The 26,479-nt window shown below is 47.1% G+C and overlaps 1 protein-coding gene across 5 annotated transcripts; it reads right to left on the bottom strand.

Moving 5' to 3' along the window:
- Positions 1-25,803, bottom strand: LOC103636005 (RING/FYVE/PHD-type zinc finger family protein). 5 transcript variants are annotated; one of them, XM_020543392.3, is made up of 12 exons: positions 25,430-25,803; positions 24,966-25,214; positions 22,998-23,411; positions 22,110-22,466; positions 21,237-21,404; positions 20,736-21,095; positions 12,604-13,149; positions 8,658-8,858; positions 8,200-8,442; positions 1,686-1,775; positions 1,442-1,480; positions 1-1,345 (listed from the first exon to the last, which is right to left on the bottom strand). In XM_020543392.3, the coding sequence occupies exons 2-12, from the start codon at positions 25,176-25,178 to the stop codon at positions 425-427; spliced, it is 3,552 nt and encodes a 1,183-aa protein (XP_020398981.1). In that variant the 5' UTR covers positions 25,179-25,214; positions 25,430-25,803; the 3' UTR covers positions 1-424. The 5 variants fall into 5 exon arrangements, with proteins under 5 accessions (XP_020398981.1, XP_020398984.1, XP_020398982.1 ...); XM_020543395.3 differs by lacking the exon at positions 12,604-13,149; XM_020543393.2 differs by lacking the exon at positions 20,736-21,095.
- Between the last annotated feature and the right edge of the window lie 676 nt (positions 25,804-26,479).

The following is a 26,479-nucleotide window of genomic DNA, read 5'->3' as shown; positions in this document are numbered from 1 at the left end:
TTTGTATGTCTAAAATAATTCAGGCCACAAAGCATAATAACAGCCTCAACAAAAACCTGAGGCAGTTTTCAAAGACGGCTTGCTCTCTCAAATTGGAGATTTTCCTTGAATTTAAGAACATCCCTTGCAGTTTGGATACCAGTAAGGTGTATCGAGTTAAGTATCTTCTCAAGCAGGTGCAAGTGCAACAAAGCAAAAAGACAGATAAACGAAACAAATATCCTACAGCATGTTATCATATAGCACGCATCTCAAAAGGCGAATGCTGTTTGAAGATCCTTGTATTTTCATCAGTTCGTGAGAGGACTGCAGCAAATTTTGTTAACTGCCCTTGCCCGAGCTCTGATCCTGAGGCAGGCCTCTGCTCTTCAAACAACAAACTCACTTTAGCACGGCAAAAGGACCAGAGTGTAGGTGCAACACGCTAATCTGTACGAGTCTCCAGCTGCTCATCTATCCTGAGCTGCTCCGCGGCAGATAGCAGCAGGTCCACACCATCAAAATTCCAACTTTGTAGTCCAGCATCCTCCTTCCGGTGGAGCTTCAGCGTCCTCCTCTCGTACTGTCTCATCCCCTCTTCTGCCCTCTCCACGCTGCACGATGAGCAATACCACTGCCCCTTGGGTATTGAAGTATGGCGAGGTGTTATGCAGTAGATATGGTAAGCCTCGTCGCAACCATCGCACAGAATGGTCAGGTCGTCGTCTTTGTCACACAGACAAACTCGGCAAAGGCAAGACGGGCAGTACCAGCACGGGCTGCCCCTCTCTACACTGGTAGAGATCTGCATGGACTTGAGGCACCCAATGTGGTAGTACATGTATCGGCAGAGGACGTTGCCGCATATCAAGAACCTCTTCTCATCCTCTTCGGTGCCTCCACATATCTTGCATGAGTAACATGTATCAATCTCTGGGTCCACGCTGGAAATAACCAATGCTCTTGAGTTATCACATTTTGGAGACCTGCAGGCCGCAAGTCTGTCGCAGACGACACAACTTTCATGCAAGCAATTTGGATTGCCATGGGCTAAGACCATGTCTCCTTCAACTGGTTCCTTAGTGCCAGCGCTGCAGTTTTTACAACACCACCTTCCAGTTGAAATGGGTGAACCAGTAGCCTCAATGCATGAAATGTGGCAAGGTAGCATGCACCTGTAACATTTGAGAACGCTACCAGCTCCTGCTACTTTCCCACATCGGTTGCAGATACTGTCCTTGTATACAACAGAAGGATCAGAAGGCCCGGGTTGATCCAATAATTGGTTAAAGCCTTGTGAGGTCAAGGGTACCGATGCATTTGGTTGAACTAGGTTTTTCGGTTCAGACCTGGCCACCACAGCTTCCTGCAGTGGAGATAACATAATGTTGAACAAGGTGAGGAAATGCGTAACATAAACAGCAGAGCCAATAAAGCAAAACGTTGGCACCAAAGCACTCACATTGAGCTCATCATCATCTGATCCTCTCTCTCTTCCAACCTAGAGAATGTAATATCAGATTCCAAATTTCAGTGCCAATATATATACCAACTACACAACTGAACCAATTAAATGTACATATATATGATATTCAAGGCATTCTTATATTAGAACTGAAAGGCACAAAATGAAGGTCAATCAAAAAGTTTAGGGGAATTTCTTAAGACATTGAGAATTGAAATAAACTCATGTATCAAGCACTTGCCAGCTTTTCATAGGAGTCCTCTGTGAGGCTTGATAGATTATTTGCTAGGTGAACAATATCTTGACCAGCCACTTTAAGATCTTCCCATAACTGCAACAATATAAAAATTACAATTAACAAAACTATGGAAACCTTTAAAAAATATAAACCCACAAAAAAATGTTTGCTCAGCTTATGCAAAATAGCAGTTAAACCACAATGTTTACAAAGGCCGAAAATAAAATAAATTGTGTATCTGAACTTTTTCTCGCAAAGTGAGCCTTGGGAGAGATTATGGAAGACCTGAGCTCCTCCTAAATGTAAGTTTTTCCTTTGGTTGGCAATAAGGAACAAGTGTTGGACAGCTGACAGGTTACAGATGAGGGGGATGCCACACCCAGATGTTTGTCCAATGTGTGATCAAGCCCAAGAGACAATTCAGCACCTCCTTACTGCGTGCATTTTTGCCCGGCAATTTTGGCACACAATCCTTGCTGCTATTGGCTTGGGGCACCTCACTCCGGCAGCTGATGAGGAGATTTTTGCAGACTGGTGGGGAAAGGTGAGCCTAAGGGTTATCAAGACCAGGAAAAGGGGGCTTAACTCTCTGACCATCCTGGGGGCTTGGTGCCTATGGCTCCAGAGAAACAGAGCAGTGTTTCATGGGGAGTCTCCATCCTTACCAAGGATTTTTAGGTATTTCTCAGATGAGTGCGTTAGCTGGGCAATAGCATGAGCTAAGGAGATTGAGAGCATTGGCTTAGTTGCAGCTCTGGGCGAGGTCGGGTCAAGTTACAGTACCAATTTGTAATTACCTTCGGGTTTATGTGGATCTTTGGGAGATTTGCTCAGCAACATCTCCTCTTTTGTAAGGCTTCTATTCCTCTCTAATATATAAGATGTGCAGTTCTCCTGCGCGTTCTATAAAAAAAGTTACAGAATGTACAAAAACAGGGGGGCTTGGAATCCCCTACCCACCCACGACAGACACCACTGACAAAAATCACAAAAAAGAAAAAATTACCATGGCCAACCAACCACAGGTCCACAGTACAACTAAGGGCCTTGAGCAAGCAACCTCAGGAGGAACTTCTGAAGGGCAGAAGTGCTGGCCAAACACCAAAGATGACACTCAGCAACCGATATGGTGTACGTGAACTACAGAGAATCTAGGTACTGGATGTGTATGGGTGACAACTGTTAGAGTGGACACACTAACCAGTTCAACCAAAAAGTTTAAGCTAATGGGAGAAGGTAGTCTATCCACTTATACACTTCAACAACATTTTGCAATTTAATAGGAGTCTAAAATCTCTTTTTTTCTCGAATGACACAGAAGAGTTGCATGTTATTTTATTAAGAAAGAAGAAAACAAAAGAAAAAAAACGAGGGGCACGAGGGCACACTCCTAGAAACACCTCTGACACACTCCAACTGGCCCACCCACGTTGGCTGAAACTAAAAGTTAGAATAGGAAATCCTAACCCTAACAGGGGTTGGGTGATGAATTAATAGTCTGAGTAAACTGGGCCAGGCCCATTACAGAGGGGTGAGATAGTAATTACACGGGGAAATCCCCAAACCCTAATCAGGTATTCTAACACCCCCGCAGTCACAACTGTATCCTGTACAGATGTTGAGACTGGAGCGAAAGTTTAAAAATACACTCGACGATAACCCCTTGGTGAAGATGTCGGCGAACTGCAGCGTGGTGGGGACGCTGAGAACCCGAGCGTCACCGGCGGCGACACGCTCGCGGACGAAGTGCAGGTCGATCTCCACGTGCTTCGTGCGCTGATGCTGCACGGGATTGGTGGAGAGGTAGACTGCGCTGACGTTGTCGCAGTAGACGAGGGTGGCGCGCTGGAGGGGACTGTGGAGCTCGTGGAGGAGCTGTCGCAGCCAGGAGGCCTCTGCCACGCCGTTGGCCACGACGCGGTACTCAACCTCAACACTGGAGCGAGAGACGACGGGCTGCCGCTTGGCGGCCCAGGAGACGAGGTTGGCGCCCAAGAACACGGCGTAACCGGAGGTGGATCGACGCGTGTCTGGACAGCCAGCCCAGTCGGCGTCGGTGTAGACCACGAGTTCCGACGTCGGGGATGGTCGGAGTAGGAGGCCGTAGTCGAGGGAGCCGCGGAGGTAGCGCAGGATCCGCTTGAGAGCGGTGAGATGAGGCTCCCGCGGGGTGTGCATATGCAGGCACACCTGCTGGACGGCGTAGGCGATGTCAGGCCTGGAGAAGGTGAGGTACTAGAGCGCGCCGGTCAGGCTCCGGTAGGACGTCGCATCGGCGACCGGGGGCCCGTCGTCCTCTGAGAGCTTCGCCTGAGTGTCGACAGGCGTGGAGCAGGGCTTGCAGTCGGACATGCCAGCCCGCTCCAGTATGTCAATGGCGTACTGGCGCTGATGGAGGAAGAGACCCTGGGACCGACGCTCGGCGGTGATGCCGAGGAAGTGGTGGAGGGGCCCCAGGTCCTTCATCGCGAACTCCCGCTGCAGGGCGACGATCGTGCGTTGTAGAAGGTCGGCGGTGGATGCCGTGAGCACAATGTCGTCGACGTAGAGCAGAAGGAAGACGGTGTCGTCGCCGCGGCGGTAGATGAAGAGGGACGTGTCCGACTTGGCCTCGACGAAGCCGATGGAGGCCAAGTAGGAAGCGAAGCGACTGTACCAGGCCCGCGGCGCCTGCTTGAGGCCGTAGAGGGAGCGGTTCAGCCGGCAGACCAGATCCGGATGAGCTTCGTCGACGAAGCCTGTGGGCTGGCTGCAGTAGACAGTCTCCGTCAGAGTGTCGTGGAGGAAGGCATTCTTGATGTCGAGCTGATGGATCGCCCAACCACGGGAGAGGGCGAGGGAGAGGACGGTGCGAACAGTGGCGAACTTAACAACGGGGCTGAAGGTCTTGTCGTAGTCCACTCCGGGGCGTTGGGTGAAGCCCCTAAGGACCCAACGAGCCTTGTAGCGGTCGAGGGAGCCGTCCGAGGTAAGCTTGTGGCGAAATAGCCACTTGCCGGTGACCACGTTGGTGCCTGGTGGACACGGCACCAGGTCCCAGGTGTGGTTGGCCAGGAGGGCCGCGTACTCCTCCATAGCGCGTCGCCAGTGTGGGTCGGCGAGAGCGGTGCGAACAGAGGAGGGCACCGGGGAGGCGTCCGGTGGAGTGGTAGTCGTATCAGCTGCCAAGATCAGCCGGTCGACCCGGCGCGCCGGGTCACCATCGGGTGGACGTGCCCGGGGTTGCGGTGGATGGCGACCGGGTGGTACACCGGTGGCTCGGGGCGGTCTGCCGGGACGTTGGGGGCCGCGGGCGTGGCCGACTCGCGGCGGTGATAGACGACGGTGGGGTCAGCGAAGCGCACTGGGCGCGTCGACGGCCCCGGGTCAGCAGGTGTCGAGGTAGCGACGTGGCGGCGGCGGCGGTAGACGAGCGCGGGGTCGGCGAAGCGAGTCGTGGGCGTCGACGGGGCCGCGCATGGTGCGGGAGGGGTCGGTGGGGCCTTGCGAGGCGCAGGCGTGGGTGACTGGGCCGCGCGTGGCGCAGGCGTGGTCAACGGGGCCACGTGTGGCGCGGGAATAGGCGCGAGCCGCGGCGTCGAGGCCGCACGGGGTGCGGGTAATGACCTAAGGCGGGGCGCCTGGGAGGAGGGGGAGACCTGATCGGACTCGAGGAGGGAGTCGAGGTCGGTGGGTGGAGAGGGGCCAGCAAGGGGAAACACATCTTCGTCGAAGACGACGTGACGAGAGATGATGATACAGTGGGAGGCGAGGTCCAGACACTGATACCCCTTGTGGTCAGAGGAGTAGCCAAGGAAGAGGCAGCGGGTGGAGCGAGGAGAAAGCTTATGAGGGGCAGTAGCGGAAGTGTTAGGGTAGCAGGCACAGCCGAACACGCGAAGGTGGTCGTAGGTGGGGGTTGTGTCGTACAGGGCGAAGTAGGGAGTAGGGTGGCACACCGCCTGGGATGGAAGACGGTTGAGGAGGTGGGTGGCGGTGTGCAGGGCCTCTGCCCAGTAGCTGGCAGGGAAAGACGCCTGGAAGAGAAGACAACGGATCATGTTGGTGGTGGTGCGAATCATGCGCTCTGCCCGGTCGTTCTGGGCGGAGGTGTAGGGGCACGAGAGACGCAACTGAATGCCACTAGTGAGGAAGAATGACCGAGAGGCATGGTTGTCGAACTCGCGGCCGTTGTCGCACTGCAGTGCACGGACCGGACGCCGAAACTGGATGGATACCCAGGCGAAGAAGTGAGTGAGGGTGGTAAACGTGTCGGACTTCAGCCGAAGGGGGAAGTCCAAAGAAAATGGGAGTAGTCGTCCAGAATGACCAGGTAGTATTTGTAGCCGGAGAGGCTAAGGACAGGAGACGTCTAGAGATCACAGTGGACAAGATCAAAGGCCTGAACAGCCCTGAACGCGGAAGTGGAAAAAGGAAGACGGGAGTGACGACCGAGCTGACAAGCATGACAGAGGTGCTCAGAAGAGCCCTGAGTATATGATATGTCTGAGTGGCCGGAAAGCTGGGACATGACGTCAGGTCCAGGGTGCCCGAGGCGACTGTGCCAAATGGCGGAGGAGGTGGTGGTAGTAGCAAGAGCATGTGATGTGGTGGTAGTAGTAAGTGCAGGAGATGAGGCTAGTCTGGTGTGGGGAGTGGAGGGCAAGTGAAGAGAATAGAGGGGGCCGGAGCTGTCACAGCGAGCGAGCACAGCATGTGTGGGAAGGTGGCGTATGGTGAGACCCTAGGGGTCGAACTCCAAAGAGCACTGGTTGTCACTAGTAAAGCGACGAACCGAGAGGAGGGGATGAGTCAGTCCGGGAGCAACAAGGACGTCGTTAAGGCAGAATGGTCCTGGAAGAACCGATGCACCTACTGAGGTGATCGGGAGGGTGGAACCGTTGCCGAGGACGATGGAGGAAGGATGTGAAGGGTGTGGTGGATGGGAGTGGAATAGCGAACTAGTTGTGGGGGTAGTGTGGAAGGAGGCCCCGGAGTCAACCACCCAATCGACGGGAGAGGGAGACTGAGGGAAGGCCGCAGGGTGCGCGGAAAGAGCCAGAGAAGGAGTGCTGGCGTGGTTACTAGGAGGGGAGGGGGACAAAGGGGGCTCGATTGCCAGGGAGGCGATCATTGTACGAGGGAAGACAAGGGGTCCGGACACGCGACGACCGGTTGTGGGGTGGATTTCAACACAGTCACGGAGGACAGGGCTCATGGCGGGATCGAAGGCCACGAGGATGCCCTGGACAAGTTGACCATCGTTGAGGAGGACACGCACGGTGAGCCCGTCGAAAGGGGGTGAAGTCATGAGAGAGTGGAGAAGTGAATGGCGAATGGTGCGGCAGAGGGATGAGCTGCCCACAAGGAAAGAGGAATGGAGAAGAGAGAGGTGGTGCTTTGTGGTGGGAGATGGAAGAGAGGGAGATGGAGAGTGCAGCTGCAATTATGCAATCTATGGCCACGGCGGCAGCCCTGGTGCGCGTTTCGTCTGGTGAGGCGAGCCCGCGGCGGCTGACAGGCAGAGGGGAAATGGCCGTCAGGACGAGTTCGAAGAGGCCCTCGTCGCAGGGGAGCGTGAGGCAGACCGCGCAGAAGGAACAGGAAGCCGAGCAGCCGAGGTCGAGCAGATCTGCAGCAGGTGCCGACGCGACCGAGCAGCACTGCAGCAAAGGCCGAGCACAAGACAAGAGCAGCCAGGAGCACTGACGCAGCCAAGAACCAGGAAGACACGAGCAGGGGAGGAGCCGAGGAGGCAGAGGCGGGCGCGCGGCTAAGCGTACAGGCGTGCGGCATGGCCACGGGTAGCGTGGCGGAGGCCGCGTCACGGAGCCGTGGAGGCGGGCGCCGCCGCTCCGGGCGCGTGCGGCGTGGTTGAGGCCTGACCGCCTGAGGGGCGAGAGCCGAGAGCGAGGCCCGTGGAGGTGACGCGCACGGCGGCGGGGGCGCGGTTGGCTGAGCCGCGGAGGCCGGAGTCGAGCGCGCCGCGCGAGGCCGGACCGCCGGTCGCCGGAGGCCGAAGCCGCGATTCCGCGCAGGGGTGGCAGCTTGCGAACCGGAAGGAGAGGAGCAGGAGGCGGCGGCCGGGGCAAGGGGAAGGGCCGGCGGCTGGAGGGAGGAGGTGCCCGAGAGGGAAAAAAACTAAACCAGCTCTGGTACCAAGTTAGAATAGGAAATCCTAACCCTAACAGGGGTTGGGTGATGAATTAATAGTCTGAGTAAACTGGGTCAGGCCCATTACAGAGGGGTGAGATAGTAATTACACGGGGAAATCCCCAAACCCTAATCGGGTATTCTAACACTAAATACAAATTTATATGACCATAACCATGACCAAGGAAGACTCAACCGCACTCAAAGGGGGAGCAACTATAGGAGCAGCTCTTGGAGTGCAGAGGCTCCTGCAAAGCACAAAGGGCTGCTCTCAGTAGTCTGTACTCATGCCTGGAGAACCACATGCACGTTTAGACTTGCAAATTTATAAGCACATGACACAAAACTAGAACAAATATCAACCCAAAAGTCATGAAGCTGGTACCAGTTTCAGATCATGGACGAATAATTCAGGTTCAGGCCCATAATTTCCATTTTTCATCCTTGAATCAATCACACCAAAATCAAAATATCTAGTTCTTTCCCCATCTTGATGTACAGTTCTGCAGAGTACACTGCACAACAAAGCAAAGTTCTCCGATCTTAAAACATCCTTAAGAATATTCTGGCACTTAGCAGTGTTCGCATCCACTGTTTTATCACAATCCATTTCCATTTTGTCAGGTACCTGACATAAGTCAAGAAAAAGATTACTGGAGAGGATATCACGATGATTTATCCTTTAAATACATTATTACAGCTAAAGTATACTCAAAAGGAAGAGGTGTTGATGACCTAATGTTCTATCCAAAGAGTATGTAGAATATGATAATTCATTGTTCTATAAATTACTAAATGTTAACATAATATAACAATGGAAGAATGTCTGATTTTCCCACTTACTGTGCCAAATTCAGCACAACCATAGAGAAGAGCATCACGGATGCATGTCCCAATTCCAGCACCCTCCTGTACATCAGGCAAGTGCATTTGTCCATCCAAAACATACCTCCAGCAGTCACTAATTCCAAAGCCACTTTTTTGTTCCTCCAACTGGTTTGTGTCACCACATAATCCATTGTCATGAGGTCCTTCCATCATTGGCTGCATAATAAAAATTTTAGTACTTAACAGGTTAGTCCAGCAGCAGCAACAACGAAGTCTTTTAACCCCAAGCAACATGAACCACCAATAGAAAGAAAATATATACAAAAGGGCATTAATAATAGTAATATTTCCATGGAATCTGAAGAAGACTTTATGGTTCAGGCACATGGATTGCTGATTTCCATGAGATTATACCTAAGGTATGAAAGTACTATAGTATTTACTTCTACATAGATGACAAGTCTTTCAGTAAGAAAAAACTTCCATTTAGTCAATATGTTGTTGGAATGTAGAGTGCGAAGGGTAAGGAAGCTAGTCAAACCAACTAGGATTCGTTTGGATAGTTAGAGTGTAGGGTCGCTTACAAGTAAGTTAACGAAGTTAGTTGAGACAGTGACTAGGAAGCGTGCAAATATCTTATGCGTCCAAGAGAGTAAATGGAAGAGTCATAAGGCGAAGGAGGTGGACAATACCAGCTTCAAGCTTTAGTGCATAGGGATAACTGCAAATAGAAATGGAGTAAAAGTTTTTATTGACAAGAGCCTCAAGAACTATGTCGTGGATGTGAGAAGATCATCTTAGTCGTTCTTGTCATGGGTGATTTGGTCTAGTGTGTATGCCTCCAAGTAGGACATGATGAGAGCGCTAAAAGATTTCTCTTAAAAGACTTAGATGACATGGTCAGAGCTATGCCTACTAGTGAGAAGCTTTTCATAGAAGATCTCAATGGACACATAGGTACAAGTGTAGGATTCGAGGCGGTTCATGCAGGTTTTAGGTATGGTAGTAGAAATCAGGAGGGATAGGAAGTCTTGGACTTTGCGGTAACTTTTGCCTATTGATAGACAACATTTCCTTTGGAAAGAGAGAATCATATTTAGTGTCCTACAGTAGTGGCCTACACTATAATAGGATTTATTTGTCCTCACAAGTACAGAGGGTAAACGAGCATGCTTGGATTGCAAGGTGATAACTGAGGAGCTTGTGGTGGCGTACGTTTGGTTTAAGGTGAGTGCTCGTAGGAATCAACAAGCCAAGATTGAGAAAATTAGGTGGTGAAAACTGAAAGAGGAGACTTTAGAAATCCTCAAGAAACAGGTCATCAAAGAGGGTACTTAGACATGTGAGAGAAGATGGCAACTTGCATTCGGAAGGTGGCCTCAGAGGCATGTGGAGCAACCAAAGAGAGTAGAGGCAAAGCTAAACATACTTGGTGGTGGAGCGAGAAAGTACAAAGGCTATTAAAGATAAGAAAGAATGTGTAGATGTGTGTACCATGACACGAGTGTGGACAATATAGAGAAGTATAAGATAGCTAAGAAGACCGCACAATGAGCAGTAAGTGGCAAAGGATAGGGCGTCGAGGATCTTTACCAACGTTTGAGTACAAAGAAAGGAGAGAAGGAAATATATTTGATGGCTAGGGTCCATGTGAGAAAGATAATGGACTTCAATTAGGTTAAGTGCATTAAGGATGGAACAAAGGATCTCTTGGTGAAGGAGGATGTGATTAGACATAAATATTGAGAGTATTTTGATAAATTATTCATTGGGGAGAATGAGGACACAACATTTCTGTTGAATGACTATGCTTGTCCAACAAACTGCAAGATTGTTGCACTCTCAGAACAAGGCCAGGTCAAATTAGACATAACAAAAGCCTTTGATTCTATTTCTTGGTCTTTCTTAATTGAAATAATGCAACATATGGGTTTTGGGCAGAATTGGAGAGACATTGTGGTCTTCTAGGCTCCTCTTCTACCCAAGTTCTTTTAAATGGCAGCCCTGGCAGAAAGATTTTGCACAGAAGAGGCCTCAGGCAGGGAGGGAGACCCTCTATCCCCAATGCTCTTTATTCTTTCTATGGATGTGCTGGGTTGTCTATTTTCAAAGGCTGAAGAGGCTGGTCTGTTACAGCAACTTTGCTCTAGAAGGAAGCTTCATAGATTATCCATATATGCTGATGATGTAGCCTTATTTTTGCACCCCACCCAATCTGACACCTCCGCTACCCTCAATATCTTAAACCTTTTTTGGAATGCCTCTGGACTCCATAATAATGCTCAAAAATCCAATATCTATCCCATCAGATGTTCTGAGGAAGCTATTCTGGCAGTCCAAAACATTTTACCTTGTGAGCTTGCTTCCTTTCCTTGCAAGTATTTGGGCCTTCCTATTTCCTTGCACAAACTTTCCAAGCATTATTTCTGGTCTTTGGTTGATAAAATTGCTGACATGCTCCCCAGCTGGAAGGCTGATCTTCTAAACAGGACAGGAAGAAGAATCCTGGTCCAGCATGTGCTAACTGGGATGTCGGTATACACTGCTATGGTTATTGACTTTCCCAAATGGGCCATTGATGAAATTGATAAGGAAGGGTTTCTTATGGAGAGGGAGAAAGGAAGCAAGTGGAGGTCATTGCCTAGTTGCTTGGAAAAAAGTGTGTAGGCCACAGAATTTGGGGGTCTAGGAATCTCTAGTTTCCCTGAGCTTTGTTGGGCTCTCAAAATGAGATGGTTATGGTGAAAAAGATCGACCCCGCCAGACCTTGGAGTGATCTTTCTATTCAAGTTCCAAGTAAGGCCAGGTCCTTCTTTTTCTGCTGTTCTGGTCATTGAGGTTGGGAATGGTTCTAATACTCTTTTTTGGACTGATAAGTAGATTAATGGAAAGAGATTTTCTGATATAGCCCCAAGGTTATTTAGTTTGATACAAAGAGAATTGCTACTAAAAGAACTGTTCAGGATGCTCTGCTAATAGAGGGTGGATTGCTAATACTAGAGGGGCCTTGACTGTGGGTGCACTAACTGACTATCTTCACCTCTGGAATTCTCGTTCTAGTATAGTGTTGCAACCTAACAATGAGGACCATCATATTTTCTCTGCTGCCCCTGATGGTAACTATTCTGCATGCTCAGCTTACAAGGGCCTATTTACTGGTTCAATTCCTTTTGATCATCATAAAAGAATCTGTAAGTCTTGGGCTCCACCCAAATGCAAATTCTTTTTATGATTGGTGGCACACGATAGATGTTAGACTGCTGACAGATTGGAGAGAAGAGGCTTGAATCACCCTCCCAGGTGTCCTCTTTGTGATCAAGAGCCAAAGACCATTAACCACTTGCTGGTTTCATGTGTCTTTTCTAGGGTGGGCCGGTATAACATCCCTTCGGAAGTTTAGTATTCACAGCTTATCTCCTATCCAGAGTGACACAATTTATATGCTGCGGTGGAAAAGAGTTTCTACCATTGTGTCCGGTTTGACGAAGAAAGGGTTGGACTCCTTGCTTATTCTGGGGGCTTGGATGATTTCGAAACTCAGAAATAGAGTGGTGTTTGATAGTGTGACACCAAGTCTCTCCCTGCTGCTGGAATCTGTTCACGAGGAAAGGGAGAAATGGCAAGTTGCTGGAGCAAGGGGCCTTTCTTTTTTAGCTAGCTCTAGTAATGCTATTGGAGGTCTGTAGTTGTTTTTGCAGTGTGTTTATGGATCGTTTTATGTATGTGTGTGTTTGGCCTTCGTAAGGAGTGCTTTGTATCGGGGTCCTCTTGGGGCCCTCCCATCCTTTCTTTCTTAATATAATGGGGCGCAGTTCTCCTACGCTTTTCGAGAAAAAATACTATATAACTTTATAAGGGCCACATAATCTAGGGTTAGCTCTATATTCTACTAAATAAAGTGTGAGATGTGAATAATATTCACTTTTGAAATTAACATGGTACCAGAGCTCTAAGGTTACACCTTATTTTGCGACTGCCACTGCATCCTCTGACCTTGCTCACAGCCAGGTTCTGAAGAGGTGGCAACCTCCTTCCTCTCTTGCTCATGACACACCTGAGGATCCTCATGATGCACCTGAGGATTGGAACTCTGTTGTGAAAGAATAGTATTGGATAACATGTTGCATCCTTTTAATTCACTGTTAGCATGGTCAAAAGCCTGGGAAGAACATCTGTCATGTATTCTTGCAGTGAGATGGTTCTGATCAAGTTGTGAACTATTAGAAGAGCACAACACCTCACAACAGCCATTGCCGTCAAACAAACCTGATCTCGCTTTCTGCTCCTTCTTTGACATCATTTGATCCTTCATCTTTTCAGCAACATCCTTTGGTATATTTGGGCACTGAGGTCGATTCTGCCATCCAACAAGATGCCACATCAATCTAGTTAAACCATGATCACCCTCAATACTGCACCACTTGCACTTCCAGTGTCCGTTTTCTTTCTCATATATCAGAGAATGTTCCCATGCACTGTCCCTTAGCACTGCAGGGTAATTGTGTACCTACAAATTCAGAGAATATGCCTCATAAAAGTGAACTTAAACTAAGGGATAAACAGCAGCCTTAAAAGTAAAGAAATACAACCTCCGTGAAAGAATGAATTCAATTAAAGAGTAAGTTGGACAAAACAAACTGTAACAGTCTATGCTTTCACTCAAACAGTTTCCTGTTCCATTTTTAAAAATTGGGGATACGAGTTGCTGCACCATGCGGACGGAAACGCTTCCGCTCCCGCCCCTTCGGTTCCCACCCCTTGGCGCTACCTCTCCCGCCGACGCCTCGATCCTTGCTCCCCACCACAGCCACACGGCGGCGCTTGCTCCAAGCCCGGCGGCCACCACTACTCTCTCCCCGGCGTCGGTGGGTTCTCCTTCGTTTCCTCTCCTTGGTGGGCGAACGTCTCTGCAGGGCGGGTCTTCTTCTTCCCCTGTTGCCGCGCTGGTGAAGGGTGGGGAGCCGCCATCCTACAGAGACGTTCTGGTCTCTGCTCGCCCTTCCTCTGGCGCTGGTTCCTCCTCTGGTGATGGCGCTGGGGGCGGCTGGGTGAAGGTTGTGGGCCGCAAGGGGTGTCGTCTGACCGCCGGCCAGAACTTTCTCCAGACGAGGACTACGTACGTTCAGCGGCCGGTGCCTCGGAGCCATCATCCCCCTGTGGATTTGCGTGGAAGGTGCTTCAACTGCTTCGCCTCCTCTCATCGGGCGGCGGCCTGTCGGAGTACCGTGCGGTGCTTTAACTGCCGGCTGCCTGGGCACCGCTTTCGCGTGTGCCCGCGCCGTGCGACTGCACCTGCCCGTCCGCGGCGCGTTTCGGTGTGGAGGCCGGTTTCCAAGGGGCCTAGTGTTTCGCCGGTGCCGTCGTGCCACGCCATGGAGGTTGCTCCGCTGTCTGGTGGTTCGTCTGCTGTTGAGAAAGCGAGGAAGCGCACCCGCCGGGGTCAGAGAAAGCGGAAGAACGGCGCCGATGCAGGTGGTGCTTCTGGCATGCGATCGGTAGAGCCGCCGGTGGAGTCTGCCCATAATGTTTGCGTCCTCAAACGGTCTGGTAGAATTGATCGTGCTGAGGAGGGCCTTCGTCGCGCGCTGATTCTCAAGGTTGTTGGGGAGGAGGGTCTTGGCTGCGCCTTGGAGATCAGAGATGCGCTGGCTTTGAAGTTTCAGCTTCAGGCAGAGTCGCTCCATCTTCGTCGTGCTGCGCCAAACTCCTTCCTCTGTTTCTTCCCTTCGGTGGAAGTGGCTGAACAGATTATTCAAAATGGGCAATCGATTTTCGCGCCACCTTTCCGTCTGTATGTTAGGAGATGGTCTCGCCATGCTTTCGCTTCTGGTGGAGGTGCCTTGCCTGTGCTAGTCGACATTGAATTGCAAGGGATTCCTGCGCACCTTCGGGATTTGGAGACAGCAGAACTTTTGCTTGGGGCTCACGGATTGGTTCAAGGTCTATCCACAGTTTCTTCAGAGGGAGTGGATTCTGCAGATATGACTGCTTTCAGTGTGAGTTTTTGGTGCTTCTCACCTGAGGCTTTGCCGGATGTTCTGTTTCTCCAAGCCGTTGAGCCGCGCGTTAATGTGGAGGTCGGGTCCTGGTTTCCGCGTACCATGGTGTCCAAGATTGCAGTGAAGGTTATTCGTTCTGGCGACATGATTGGTGCTGACCAGCCCCCTCCTTTGCTGCCGGATTTGGGTGGGGATGATGGTGATCGGGATAATCACAGGCGGAGGCCACATATGCACTATCACCCATCTCCTTCCGCTAGGGTCTCTGCGCTCTCTCGGCTTGGTCCGCGCGTCTCCTCGGCGGTGCCTGGTGGTGGTCCAATTGATGCCATCTCTCCCCTGATGGTCGGGGTGGAGAGGATGGCGCCTGGGTCCACCCTGCCCTCTGGCTCGGTGATTTCCTTCCCAGTTGATGCCCATTCTTTCCCGGTTTTGGCGGTTGATGAGGTGGTTGCTCCTGGATCTCCTGACTCCACTGCCCAGGACGTGGAATGGGATCCAGTTGACGCCCATTCTCTCCCCTTGATCTCGGTTGATGGGATGGTGGCTCCTGGGGTTTTTGTTGGCACTGTTGATTGTGGGCCTGCTGTTCAGCTGGGGTCTTCGGTTCTATCTATGCCAGCTGCACCGCCTGGTTCTGATATTCAGGTGAATGATGTCCTTTCAGGCAGTATGACTGTGAATGCTCAGTTTGGGATTTCTGTGCAAAGAAATAATTGGACTGTTGAGCCCTTGAACAGAATGTCTTCGTTTTTGCTCAGTAAGATGATTCATGGCTGGAAAGATGCTTCTCCCTGCCTCAAGGTTTATTCCAGGAGAAAGAAGCTTGTTATAGAGCCAGTTCAGGATGAGGAGTGTGTGCTTTCTTCACAGCTGCTGGAGTTCAAGAATGATGTCACTGGTCCGATTAATAGTTTGTTGCCTCCTCCTCGAACCACCAATAGAAGGAGGAGGACTGTGCCTGCTAATTTCATTCCCAGGCGTAGCAGGAGGGTGGCCAAGTTTCCTCCAGAATTGGGTTCTAGTTCTGCTGCCCAGGTCTGTAGACAATTGGGTTTTTGTGATGAGATGGAGAACATCTCTCTTGAAGATGCCAACGGTTATGCAAGGTTATTCAAAAATGGGCTCTCTGGTAGCCATGTTGCTGCAGTTGCTGCGCTTTTTGGATGGCAGGTGCCTCTTGTGGGGCAGTGTTAGGGCCTGTTGTTGGTTTATCTCATTAGGTGGATTTTTTTATGTCAATGATAGATCGCTGTTTTTTGTGTTGGAATGTGAGAGGCCTTAATGATCGAGCGAAGAGGGATTCTGTTAAATCTGTGGTGGTTGACCTTAGGCCTTCAATCATTTGTTTGCAGGAAACCAAATTAAGTTTCGTTTCAGATTATGATATACTCTCCATCCTTGGGGCTGGTTTCGGTAACTTTGTTTTTAAACCAGCTCAGGGATCTAGGGGGGGAGTGCTGATTGCTTGGCGTGATGGTTCTTTCTCCTCGGTTGCGTCTATTATAAAAAATTAATCGATCTCAGTTCAATTCCAGGATGAGTCTGGTGCTGCTTGGTGGTTTACAGGAGTGTATGGGCCTCATCAGGACAGTTTCAAGCTTTCTTTCCTGCAAGAATTACGAGAAATCAGAGATGTTTGTATTGGACCATGGCTTTTATGTGGTGATTTTAATTTGATCTTCAAGCCCGAGGATAAATAATTTCAACATCAATAGGACTTTGATGGGTAATTTCAGGAGCCTAATTAACTCCATGGAGCTGAAAGAAAACCCTTTGATTGGCAGAAAATTTACTTGGTCGAACCAGAGACAGGATCCCACCATTGTGAAACTTGATCATGTTTTTTGCACTTCTAGTTGGGAGGATTTTTTCCCTGATTGTCTGATGTATAGCAACGCCTCTGTTTGCTCTGATCATTGCCCTTTAATTCTCAAATTTCGAGAGGATTGTAGAGGGAAGCGCAGATTTCATTTTGAAGGTTTCTGGCCCAAGCTCCCTGGTTTCAATGAAGTGGTGGCTGATTCATGGAATCAGCCAATGTTGGCAACCTGCCCTTTGGAAAGGCTGTCCCAAAAGCTCAGAAGGCTTGCTAAACAGCTGCAGTCCTAGGGGCATAGAGAGGTGGGAAATGTGAGTAACCAGTTGGGTCTTGCTAGAGAGGTGATGCATAGGTTGGAATCAGCACAGGACCTTAGAGTTTTGTCAGGAGATGAGTTTTGGCTGCTTGGAAAGCTGAAGCAACATTGTTTTGTTTATGCTTCTATGGAAAGAACAATTGCACGATTGAGGTCCAGGATTAAGTACCTAAAAGAGGGGGATGCAAATTCTAAATTCTTTCATACGCAGACTCGTTTCAGGAAGAAAAGAAATTTCATTTCATATCTAGAAGATGAAGGAAGAGTGGTCTCTAACCATGAGGATATGCAGGAGGTGCTAGATGGATTTTTTTCCGGTCTTTTGGGTACTGATTTTCAGAGGCAAAGCACTATTAATTTGTCGAGTTGTCACAGAGAGGCCGTGGATCTCAGCGATCTTGAGTGCCCCTTCTCAGAGAAAGAAGTGTTAGACACAATTGCGTGCCTTCCGTCTGATAAGGCTCATGGGCCTGATGGGTTTACAGGGAGGTTCTATAAATCTTGTTGGAGTATCATTAAGGTGGATCTGCTGGCGGCTCTGTCTATCATACACCAGGGCAATGTTCAGAGATTGGGACAACTGAATTCCTCCTACATTATTTTGATTCCTAAAAAGATGGATGCTTCGTCGGCTGGTGATTTCAGGCCAATTAGCCTAATTCATAGTGTTGCTAAATTGGTCACAAAATTACTCGCTAATCGTTTGGGCCCTCGTCTGCATGAATTGGTAGAATCTAATCAAAGTGCTTTTATCAGAGGTAGATCGATTCATGATAATTTTATGTTGGTCCAACAATCGATCAAATCCCTTCACAAGAGAAAGGTTGACAGCCTGTTTCTGAAGCTTGACATTTCCAAGGCCTTTGACTCGGTATCGTGGGCTTTTCTTCTTGAAGTTTTATCTCACCTGGGTTTCGGTCCTATTTGGCGCAATTTGATTTCAAATCTGTTGGCTTCAGCTTCTACGCAAGTGTTATTGAATGGGTCTCCTGGAATCCATATAAAGCATCGGAGAGGTCTTCGTCAGGGAGACCCTCTCTCCCCTATGCTGTTTGTGCTGATCATGGACGTGCTTAGCAGTCTATTTAGGGCTGCTGAATGTAGGGGATTGCTGCATAGTTTGGAAAGGGCAGGAGTCCGTAATAGGCTTTCTATCTATGCTGATGATGTGGTCCTGTTTGTTAAACCTATTGAGGAAGATCTGAAATGTGTTAGATTAATTCTGAATTGTTTTGGGTCAGCCTCTGGATTGGTTACCAATATGAATAAGAGTTATGCTATTCCTATCAGATGTGAGGAGCATGTGGTTCAAGAGGGCTGCAATGTGCTGAGGTGCAGTTTGGCCTCATTTCCTTGTTCTTACTTGGGGCTGCCAATCTCAGACAGGAAGCTGAAGCGAAATGATCTTAAGCTGTGGATAGATAAAATTGCAGACAGACTCCCTAACTGGAAGGCTCGTTTATTGAACCTGGCCGGGAGGACAACATTGGTGCGGTTTGTCTTATCAGCCATCCCAATTTATCTCCTTATTGCCATTAAAATTCCCAAATGGGTTATTAAATCAATTGACAAGATTCGAAGAGGGTTTCTTTGGAAAGGGCGAAAGGAGGTGAATGGTGGAAGTTGTATTGTTCCCTGGGAAAGTGTGACAAGACCACTAAGTTTAGGGGGTCTTGGTGTTCCTAATTTGCAATTGATGAGTTGGGCACTGCAGGCTAAGTGACTCTGGCTAGAGAAGATTGATCCAACTCGGCCATGGCTTGGTTTGAGTATCCCTGTGCAGCAGCAAGTTAGACAATTTTTTAATGCTTCGGTGATCTCTGTTGTTGGGAATGGGACCAATACTTTTTTCTGGTCAGACAGATGGCTGAATGGGCAGAGGATACAGGATTTTGCACCTGAAGTTGTTAATATGGTGAGCAGCAGGCCATTTAGTTCGAGAACTGTTGCTCAGGCGTTGCATAATTGGCAATGGGTTCGCGATATCACGAATCCTTTATCTTTGATTGGCCTACATCAGTATTTGCAGTTGTGGGATGCTTTAAGTGGAGTGGTGCTTAATCAGGAGGAGGACAGACATGTGTGGGTGCACTCGAGCTCTGGTGTTTTCTCTTCCAAATCTTGTTATTCGGCGTTGTTTATGGGAGCTATTACTTTCCAGCCATGGAAATGGGTGTGGAAGTCGTGGGCACCCCCCAAATGCAAATTTTTTGTTTGGCTGGCGATAAGGAATAAATGTTGGACTGCGGATAGACTTCAGAGGAAAGGATTACCTCACCCGGTGGTCTGTCCACTATGTGATCAAGAGCAGGAAACTATCTTGCACCTCTTGTGCCCTTGCAGTTTCGCTAGACAATTTTGGCATGTTATATTTTCAGCTTTGAGGATGGGACATCTTACGCCTACTAGGGAGGCGGGCTCTTTTGTGGATTGGTGGGGCAAGGTGCATAGGAGGGTCCCCAAACATACCAGAAAAGGTTTCCATAGTCTCATTATCCTGGGGGCCTGGTGTTTATGGCTGCATCGCAATAAGGCGGTTTTTGATGGTGTCAACCCGTCATTAAGCACCATTCAGAGGCTTTTCTTGGATGAGGTGGAGTGTTGGTGTATGGCTGGTGCGAAGCAGCTCGAGAGTCTTGGGCTTCTGGCTGCATTTGCTAGGGGGGCTAGGGCTTTTCCTAGTGCATGAGGCTGCACTGTTTTATTTTTTATTTATTTTTGCCTGTTATGGCATTGTACTTTGGTCCATTTCGGACCTTTCTCTCTTTCAATATAATGATGCGCAGTTCTCCTGCGTGTTCGAGAAAAAAAAAATTGGGGATACGATTCTTTCAGGAATTATCTTCTCAACCAGAATGCAGCTAAAGGTCTGCAAACGACTTTCTTTCTGATAATACTGAATGGCTAAAATCAACATGGCTGCTAAAGAAGAAAAACCTCAGGATTCAATCAGATTGTGATCACTGTTCTTTTGTTGACCAGTTTAGACTGAGGAGTTTGGGATTTTGAATAGGACTTGAAGAAGCTAGTGATTCTTCATCATAACAAAATGGTCTTCGTAGAGCTCAATAGCTCATAACTCCTGGATGCACATTAGTTACAGAGAAACAGATACATCTTTGATGAGGTGCCTCTAAACCATAGTTGTTAAGGCAGTAAGGCGAATTAAGGCACCTCTTTTTACCTTTTAAGCGGTAAGGCGTAAGGCGAGGCGACGCCTTACTATATAAATATAGGAATATATAGAAATATAATCTTAAATAGGTAGGGATAATAGTACCAGATATAATTCCCCAATCATTTTGGTTGCTTGGGAGATTTGGAAGCATTGTAATGCTTGTGTGTTTGAGGGGGTTGTACCATGCGTCCAGCAAGTTAGGCGTGCTGTGATTGAGGAGGGCAGTGCTTTGCTGGTGCATCAGCTCTGCAAGACCTCCTCCTGCGCCAGCTCCTAGGGGACCCTAGCAGTTTGGCTGCTGGTTGTCACTTTGGTCGTGGTGTTGCTCTGTGTGCGTAGCGCGTTGTGTTAAAGTCAAGGGGGTCTTGGCCTATGGGCCTTTGTATTAGGGGTTGACAAATTAAGCCTCCGTCAAGATTCGAACTTGAGACATCTTCCTCTGATACCATGTTATGAATAGCTCTTGTATTCAATATGAGGCACTAAGGCTACTCTGTTTCTTTTTATGCTATTTGGTTTGTGAACTCAACTTATGTATGAACTTATTCTATATTTGAATTTCTATGTCAAGTCTGAAAATACGTTTCAACATTCGTTTAAACGTTTAAATGTTAAAAAGTTGGTTCATAACGTTTTAACGTTTTACCGCTTTAATAACCATGAACAGATGAAGGATGGCACATAGTTGATGGTTATTCCAATTCTCATAATAATGAACAATCATATGGCACCACAGGATGAGTAGAAACAGGAAAGTGGTTACAAATAGTAATAGTACCTCCCTAGGTTCATTGTTTATTGACAGTTGAGACTGATTCCCACAAAATGGATCATTGTTCTGCCGTTCTTCACCAGATTGGGCAAGAATATGTGGACTAGAAGGAATCTGTTGCTCAGCTTTACTCTTTTTTAGCATTTTCTTTGTCAGAACATGCTGTCTTGCTTTTGCAAAAACTTCTCTAGGAACATTTGGACACTTAGCCTGACGAAATGCACCAGCTAGATGATAATGGAGCTGAAACTTTTTACCATACACATCCATGCCACAGTATCTACACTTCCAATGCCTCCCAATTTTATCAACAATAATTATGTGCTTCCTTGTGTTAAACTCACTTTTCCGGCATGGTTTCAACATCTACAAACAATTTTAAAACTCAGACCATAGTATATTTTTTATTTAAAACAGAAATATTGTATTTATTAAAATAAGAAAAAGACCTAATAACTCTAACAGAGGGGCGTTCATTTTCCTTTAAGGTTTATGAAGGTGAAGTACCTTTGTATTTTTTGAATTCTCAGTATTCTTGTCCAAAATCTGGTTCTTATTGCTAGTCAATCGATCCATCCTGCCATAATCCATTGTGCACTGCTCTTCAGGCTGATCACAATGCTCAACTGGCTGGCCACTACATTCTGCACCACATTGCTTGCTTCCCGCTGCTATCTTCTCCACACAAAATAGGAGGTAAGTTTCATGTTAGAACGAATAGCTTAGTTCCACCGAAGCGGACAGCGGTGCATTGGAGATAGATTGAGTCATCAAGCCATGCGCGTCTCCCCGACTCCCCAACGCTCCACCTCCCCCAAGCCCCTCGCCGGTCTCACCCCAGGGACCGGCGATCACCTATCCGGCCGCTCTCATACAGGCAGCTCCACCCTCCACCCACATGGCGCCGGGGACCAGCCACTCCCTCTCCCCTCATGTCGTGCCTTTCCATCCCAAGGGCCGTTCCAAGGAACGACATTTGTCTGAGTCGAGCCCGGCGGCGTCGGATGACGGGCTTGCCATGGTGGCGGCCAGCAATGCTAGGCCGATGGCTCATTCAACGACTAATCGTAGTGCTAGCAAATCATATAAGGAGATTCTCAGCGCGGCATTGGACAAGGATGCTTCCCCCACCAAACCAGTGTGGGAGTCAACTGCTTGGTAACAGCATCCCTTAAAGGCTCAAGAACAAAGATTTGATGCTTAGCTACAATGGGAAAATGTTGAAAAAAATGAGAATTTGCCATCAAAGTCTCACAAGACATTTGGACTCACTGATAATCCTCATAATTCTCCTTTTCTTTCCCTATGACATGGCTACTACATTGGGCATCAATGATAAAACAAAACTGTAAGATGAATACAAAAGGACAGCAACGATACCTCATTAATAGCACACTTAGATAATGTTTGCACATATGTAGCCTTTCTTGAAGGTTGTTGTTCATTTACATATTCTACAGTCCCTTCTTGAAGTATTGTGTTGAAGTCCTCATCAACATTAAAGACATAATTATTCAAAAGAAGGCGTGTTGCTCTTTTCTCTTCAATGAAGTTTGATACTTTCTTTGAAATTTCCTTTGGAACGTTTGGGCAGCTGTCATCAATGAGATGAGCCTTCAAAGTAGTTACACCACCACTTCGACATAGAGAACAGAACTTGCATTGCCACCGTCTTTTATTTCCATCAAGATCCACAGCATGCTCCCAGCCAATATCCCTTGCTCTCAATATCGGAAACTGCAAACCAATTCGAATTTTGTGAACACAAAATATTAATGGCAATGTCAGTATTCAAAAGAAACCAAATGTTCATTGAAGATCTGTAATTAGTTAAGCGGTCACTGCTATTAAGTACTTAGAAACAAGGAGTGTTCAGAAGGTTAACAGTGGCCAGTTAATCATCCTAAATCGGTTTCCCTTCAGTGCTAGTCTTCATAGAAACAATTAGACAAATTTACAATCTCACAGCTATGATGTAATTTTATATTTTATTGATGCCATTCTTATCAGATATGGTCATTGGTCAATGCATAATGGTTTAGCCAAATAGGATCACGCTTTATAATTTGGTCATTTCTTTCTTTCCAAAGATTGGAATCATCTCCTAACATGGCTGCACATGTTAGTATGTTACTAAATTTAAGTGATTAAGCTCCCCCACCCAACCCCCCCCCCCCCCCCAAAGCAAGTAAGAATCAGTAGATATTACACTGAGCACAAAACAAATCAAAGATCAAAAAAGAAAAGGCTTGTTGTCCATTTATATACCCTGGGAGTAGTCTCGTGGTGAACCGAACCCGTTTGGTTAGTGACTTCTTCAAGAACATTAGTATCCATTCCATCAGGAAGCACTGAATTAGAAGGTAGAAGATCCTTCTCAACATTAGCATCACCAGAAGGGTTCTTAGCCTTTACATTGTCACCACCATTTTGTGCAGCTCGCTTCCTCCGTCTCTCTCGTTTCTTCCGCAAATGCTCCCTTATCTCCTCAACAACATCTGCTGGAACTTCAGGGCACATTTTGACATCTAAATCACCAGCTAGATGTCGTTTGAGTCTAGATACACCACCACCATACCTAATTAGACCACAATACATACACTTCCAGTGTTGTCTATTTTCATCAATCATTATGCCATACTTCCATCCCATATCTCTACTTTTCCAAAAAGTATCGTTATTCTGCAAAATTATAAAGTTTCAAATCATGGTGTACAAGCGGTAAGATGTAATTTAGCCATATGCATCTGAAGTTCATCAGATCAGTCAAGGCATAGAAAATGAATGGCCTAAAGTAAAATGTATGAGGTATAATCGTCTTAACAAGTGATGAAGTGAAATTCACAATTGCAACAGAACAGTTAAAGTTAAGCAAAGGGAAATCACCTACATAGTATTCTATTTTTGCCCAAAGACTGAAGTACCACTCAAGGTTTTTTTCTTCAGCATGGCAAAAATATAATGGTACCAAATTTCCTCGTATGCAAAAGCTATGTATTAATCAGAAAAAAGTTGTCTGTGCAGAACAGAATGTTCTGTCTTCAATTGTATTCTGACATTATAATATCCAAAAGTACATGGAACATTGACATAATACTTCTGCCTCAGCCCAAAACAATTCCTCTCTTTCATGATGTTGATGAAATTAATGCAACCATATGATATAACTAATTTTCGAATATGAATCATGAGAAGTTTCCTTGTATCAACGCAGCTAGCTAACTATCACAAGAAAACTAAATAGGAAACTGCCTCCAAACTGAAGGGAAAATTGAAAAACACAAAGCCAGGAGTCTATGTTAAAAAGGTGTAATCAATGTAGTTCCTCAAGAAAAGACAGTACAAATTACCGAAAATAATTCAGTTTTTAGAATATTTTAGTCCTATGGAACCAAAGAATCTACACTTACATCCTAAGAAGGTGAATCCTAGACAGTTTATCAATTAGGTGTGACATTTTTAAAAAAGAATAGTACATTAAATAAGCAGAAACATTCTATGTTTGATCCATAGTATCCATTCTTATAGTGAGGCAGAGAGAGAGAGGGAGAGGGCACGCCTCCATTACATCCAGTTTTGCTTGATTCATAATAAACTAACCAGAGCCAAATATATTTTTTTCTCGAGTATGCAGGAGAGCTGTGCATCATTGCATAAATAGAAAGAATGATAGACATACAACACCCACCCGCCCGCACACTGTTATGACAATTCCATAAGCACCTGCTGAGGGACCAAATGTGAAATTTATCTACACCTCTAAAAGGGGAAAGCATATTTAGACTATACAGAATACCAACATGAGCATACAAGTCAGGAAAAATGGACGCAGACTTAAGATGTCAAGTATAGACTTGTGCATCAACCTAATTTGGTAAAAATATATAAGCAACTAGATAGCAAACTCTTAATCCACTCACTAATACTTCATCATTTTGGTAACCTTACTCCTGGAGGCAAATCCAACAAATTCATGATTCTTACTGTATTTGCAAAATGCATATTACCAATTCATTATAATTTCTAAACCACACCACCAGGTGCAGAATCAGTCCTTTGCGAACACCAATAATTTCTATGTTATTTGATACAAGATGAATGTGGGGACCTGGTGAGCACATAGGTTACAAGCAGTAGCATTTATAAATTTCAACTGCGACAGATTCGAGATAAAAATTCTTTCCATTTCAACACAAAGGTATTGTAGGTTTCCTTGTGAAGTCGAAATGATTATACCTGCTGTTCCGGCACATCTTCAGTCTTTGGCTCCAGCTTCACCTGTAGCTGTGGCTCCGGATGCTGCTGTAGGGATGGCGGTGGTTGCCGTAATTGCTGCTGCGTCTGTGGCTTCTGCTGCCGACGCCTCTTGTAGGTAACTATAGGGTGCTGGGAGAACGAATCCCTGAAATGCACCTTCTTAATCCCTTGGCTTTCCTCATCGTCAATCATATTCCCTTATATTTCGGCCGCCAAGAAACAAAGAACCTGCATCGGAACAAAGCAGCCAAAATCCTCAGCCCTAGGCCATTCGAAGAACACACCAACTTCCGGAATTCCCGGACCAAGAATCCGGACTAGAAAGATTTACTATTTCCCCCCAACGGAGCCACCAAGAAAGTTCGAAATATTGGGGAAAACAAGGCGGTCAAAACGGCAAGAAACAGCAGCTGAAAAAAAAAACAGGGTTTCAGGTAAAGTACCGGAGCCTCGCTTCTCCCCACGGCACCGGGCGTTCGATGAGACGGCGGATTCGGGGGCGGGGCGAATGGCGGGGGGGCTCGGAAATCAGGCCATGGGAGGGGGTGGAAATGGAGAGGATGGGATGTGAAACGGAACTGCGGCAATGAAGGCAAAGGTTGTATTGGATACAAGAGACTAGGTGGGGAGGAGACTGACAAAAATCCGGCACCACTTGCCCTCGGAGCGTCCGTTTTCTTCCTCTCTTCCTTTCCTTCCCTGCTTCCTTTCCAGACCCCTCCCTCCCTGCTTTACCTTCTGCAGTGCAGGGGCACTGTATTCTTTCAGGAAAAAAATCATATTTTGTTTCCCCTCCTCTAACAAAATTGTTAGCCATGGAGTTTGGTACTCCGGTAGCACATGATATAAATTAAGACTATCTCTAGTAACTTATTTATCCTTATCCTCATATTCGAACTTCACTCAATGCAAAACAATTTACATGGCCATATGGATAAACTTTTGAAAGCAGTCTAAAAAATCTTGGCTTATGTATGTTTCAGAAGAAGAAAAGGTATTTCGTCTTCGCTCCAGATTTACGTACCCTCCATCACAATCCAAATAAGGTCTTCTTCGGTTATTTCTTCTCCTGTAAATTAGATGGGATTGGAGAAAAAAAAGAGCTTTTGACTTGCTATAGATTTAAATCCACTCAATCTCGTCGAATCCATAAGTGACTTAAACGAACAGGCCTTGATATTGGTGGAGGTGACAATGGGTTATTGAATTCTAAATGGTTATCGATGATGTTTGGATCTCATACTCATCATTTTGTAATTCTTAGATCCAAATACAACAACCCGAAGAGATATGATGTAAAAGAAGAATTTCATCTTGCTTCTTCAATTCTGTCTTGCCTTGTAATTAGTTGATAATTTTGGAGTATAGCAAAAAAAGGAAGGAAAAGCGTTACTGGGTGTATTAAAGGATTAGTTCACTGCAACATTAGTAGTGCTTGTAGCAATTGCCTAATCAAGGGAGTAGTAATCCATCAGTCCTTGTAGCATTCGTAT

Source organism: Zea mays, chromosome 8 (assembly GCF_902167145.1).
Source record: "Zea mays cultivar B73 chromosome 8, Zm-B73-REFERENCE-NAM-5.0, whole genome shotgun sequence".
Lineage (NCBI taxonomy): Eukaryota > Viridiplantae > Streptophyta > Magnoliopsida > Poales > Poaceae > Zea > Zea mays.
The sequence above is the reverse complement of the archived record's forward strand: the minus strand, read 5'-3'. Positions and strand labels throughout refer to the sequence as shown.

Excerpts from the sequence above, each read along its gene's own strand:
- LOC103636005 (XM_020543392.3), bottom strand. The coding sequence starts at position 25,178 with ATGATTGACGATGAGGAAAGCCAAGGGATTAAGAAGGTGCATTTCAGG. Across the intron at positions 21,096-21,236 it reads AGAATTCAAAAAATACAAAG|ATGTTGAAACCATGCCGGAA; the intron begins GTACTTCACCTT and ends AATTGTTTGTAG. Across the intron at positions 1,776-8,199 it reads TCGTCCATGATCTGAAACTG|TTATGGGAAGATCTTAAAGT; the intron begins GTACCAGCTTCA and ends ATATTGTTGCAG.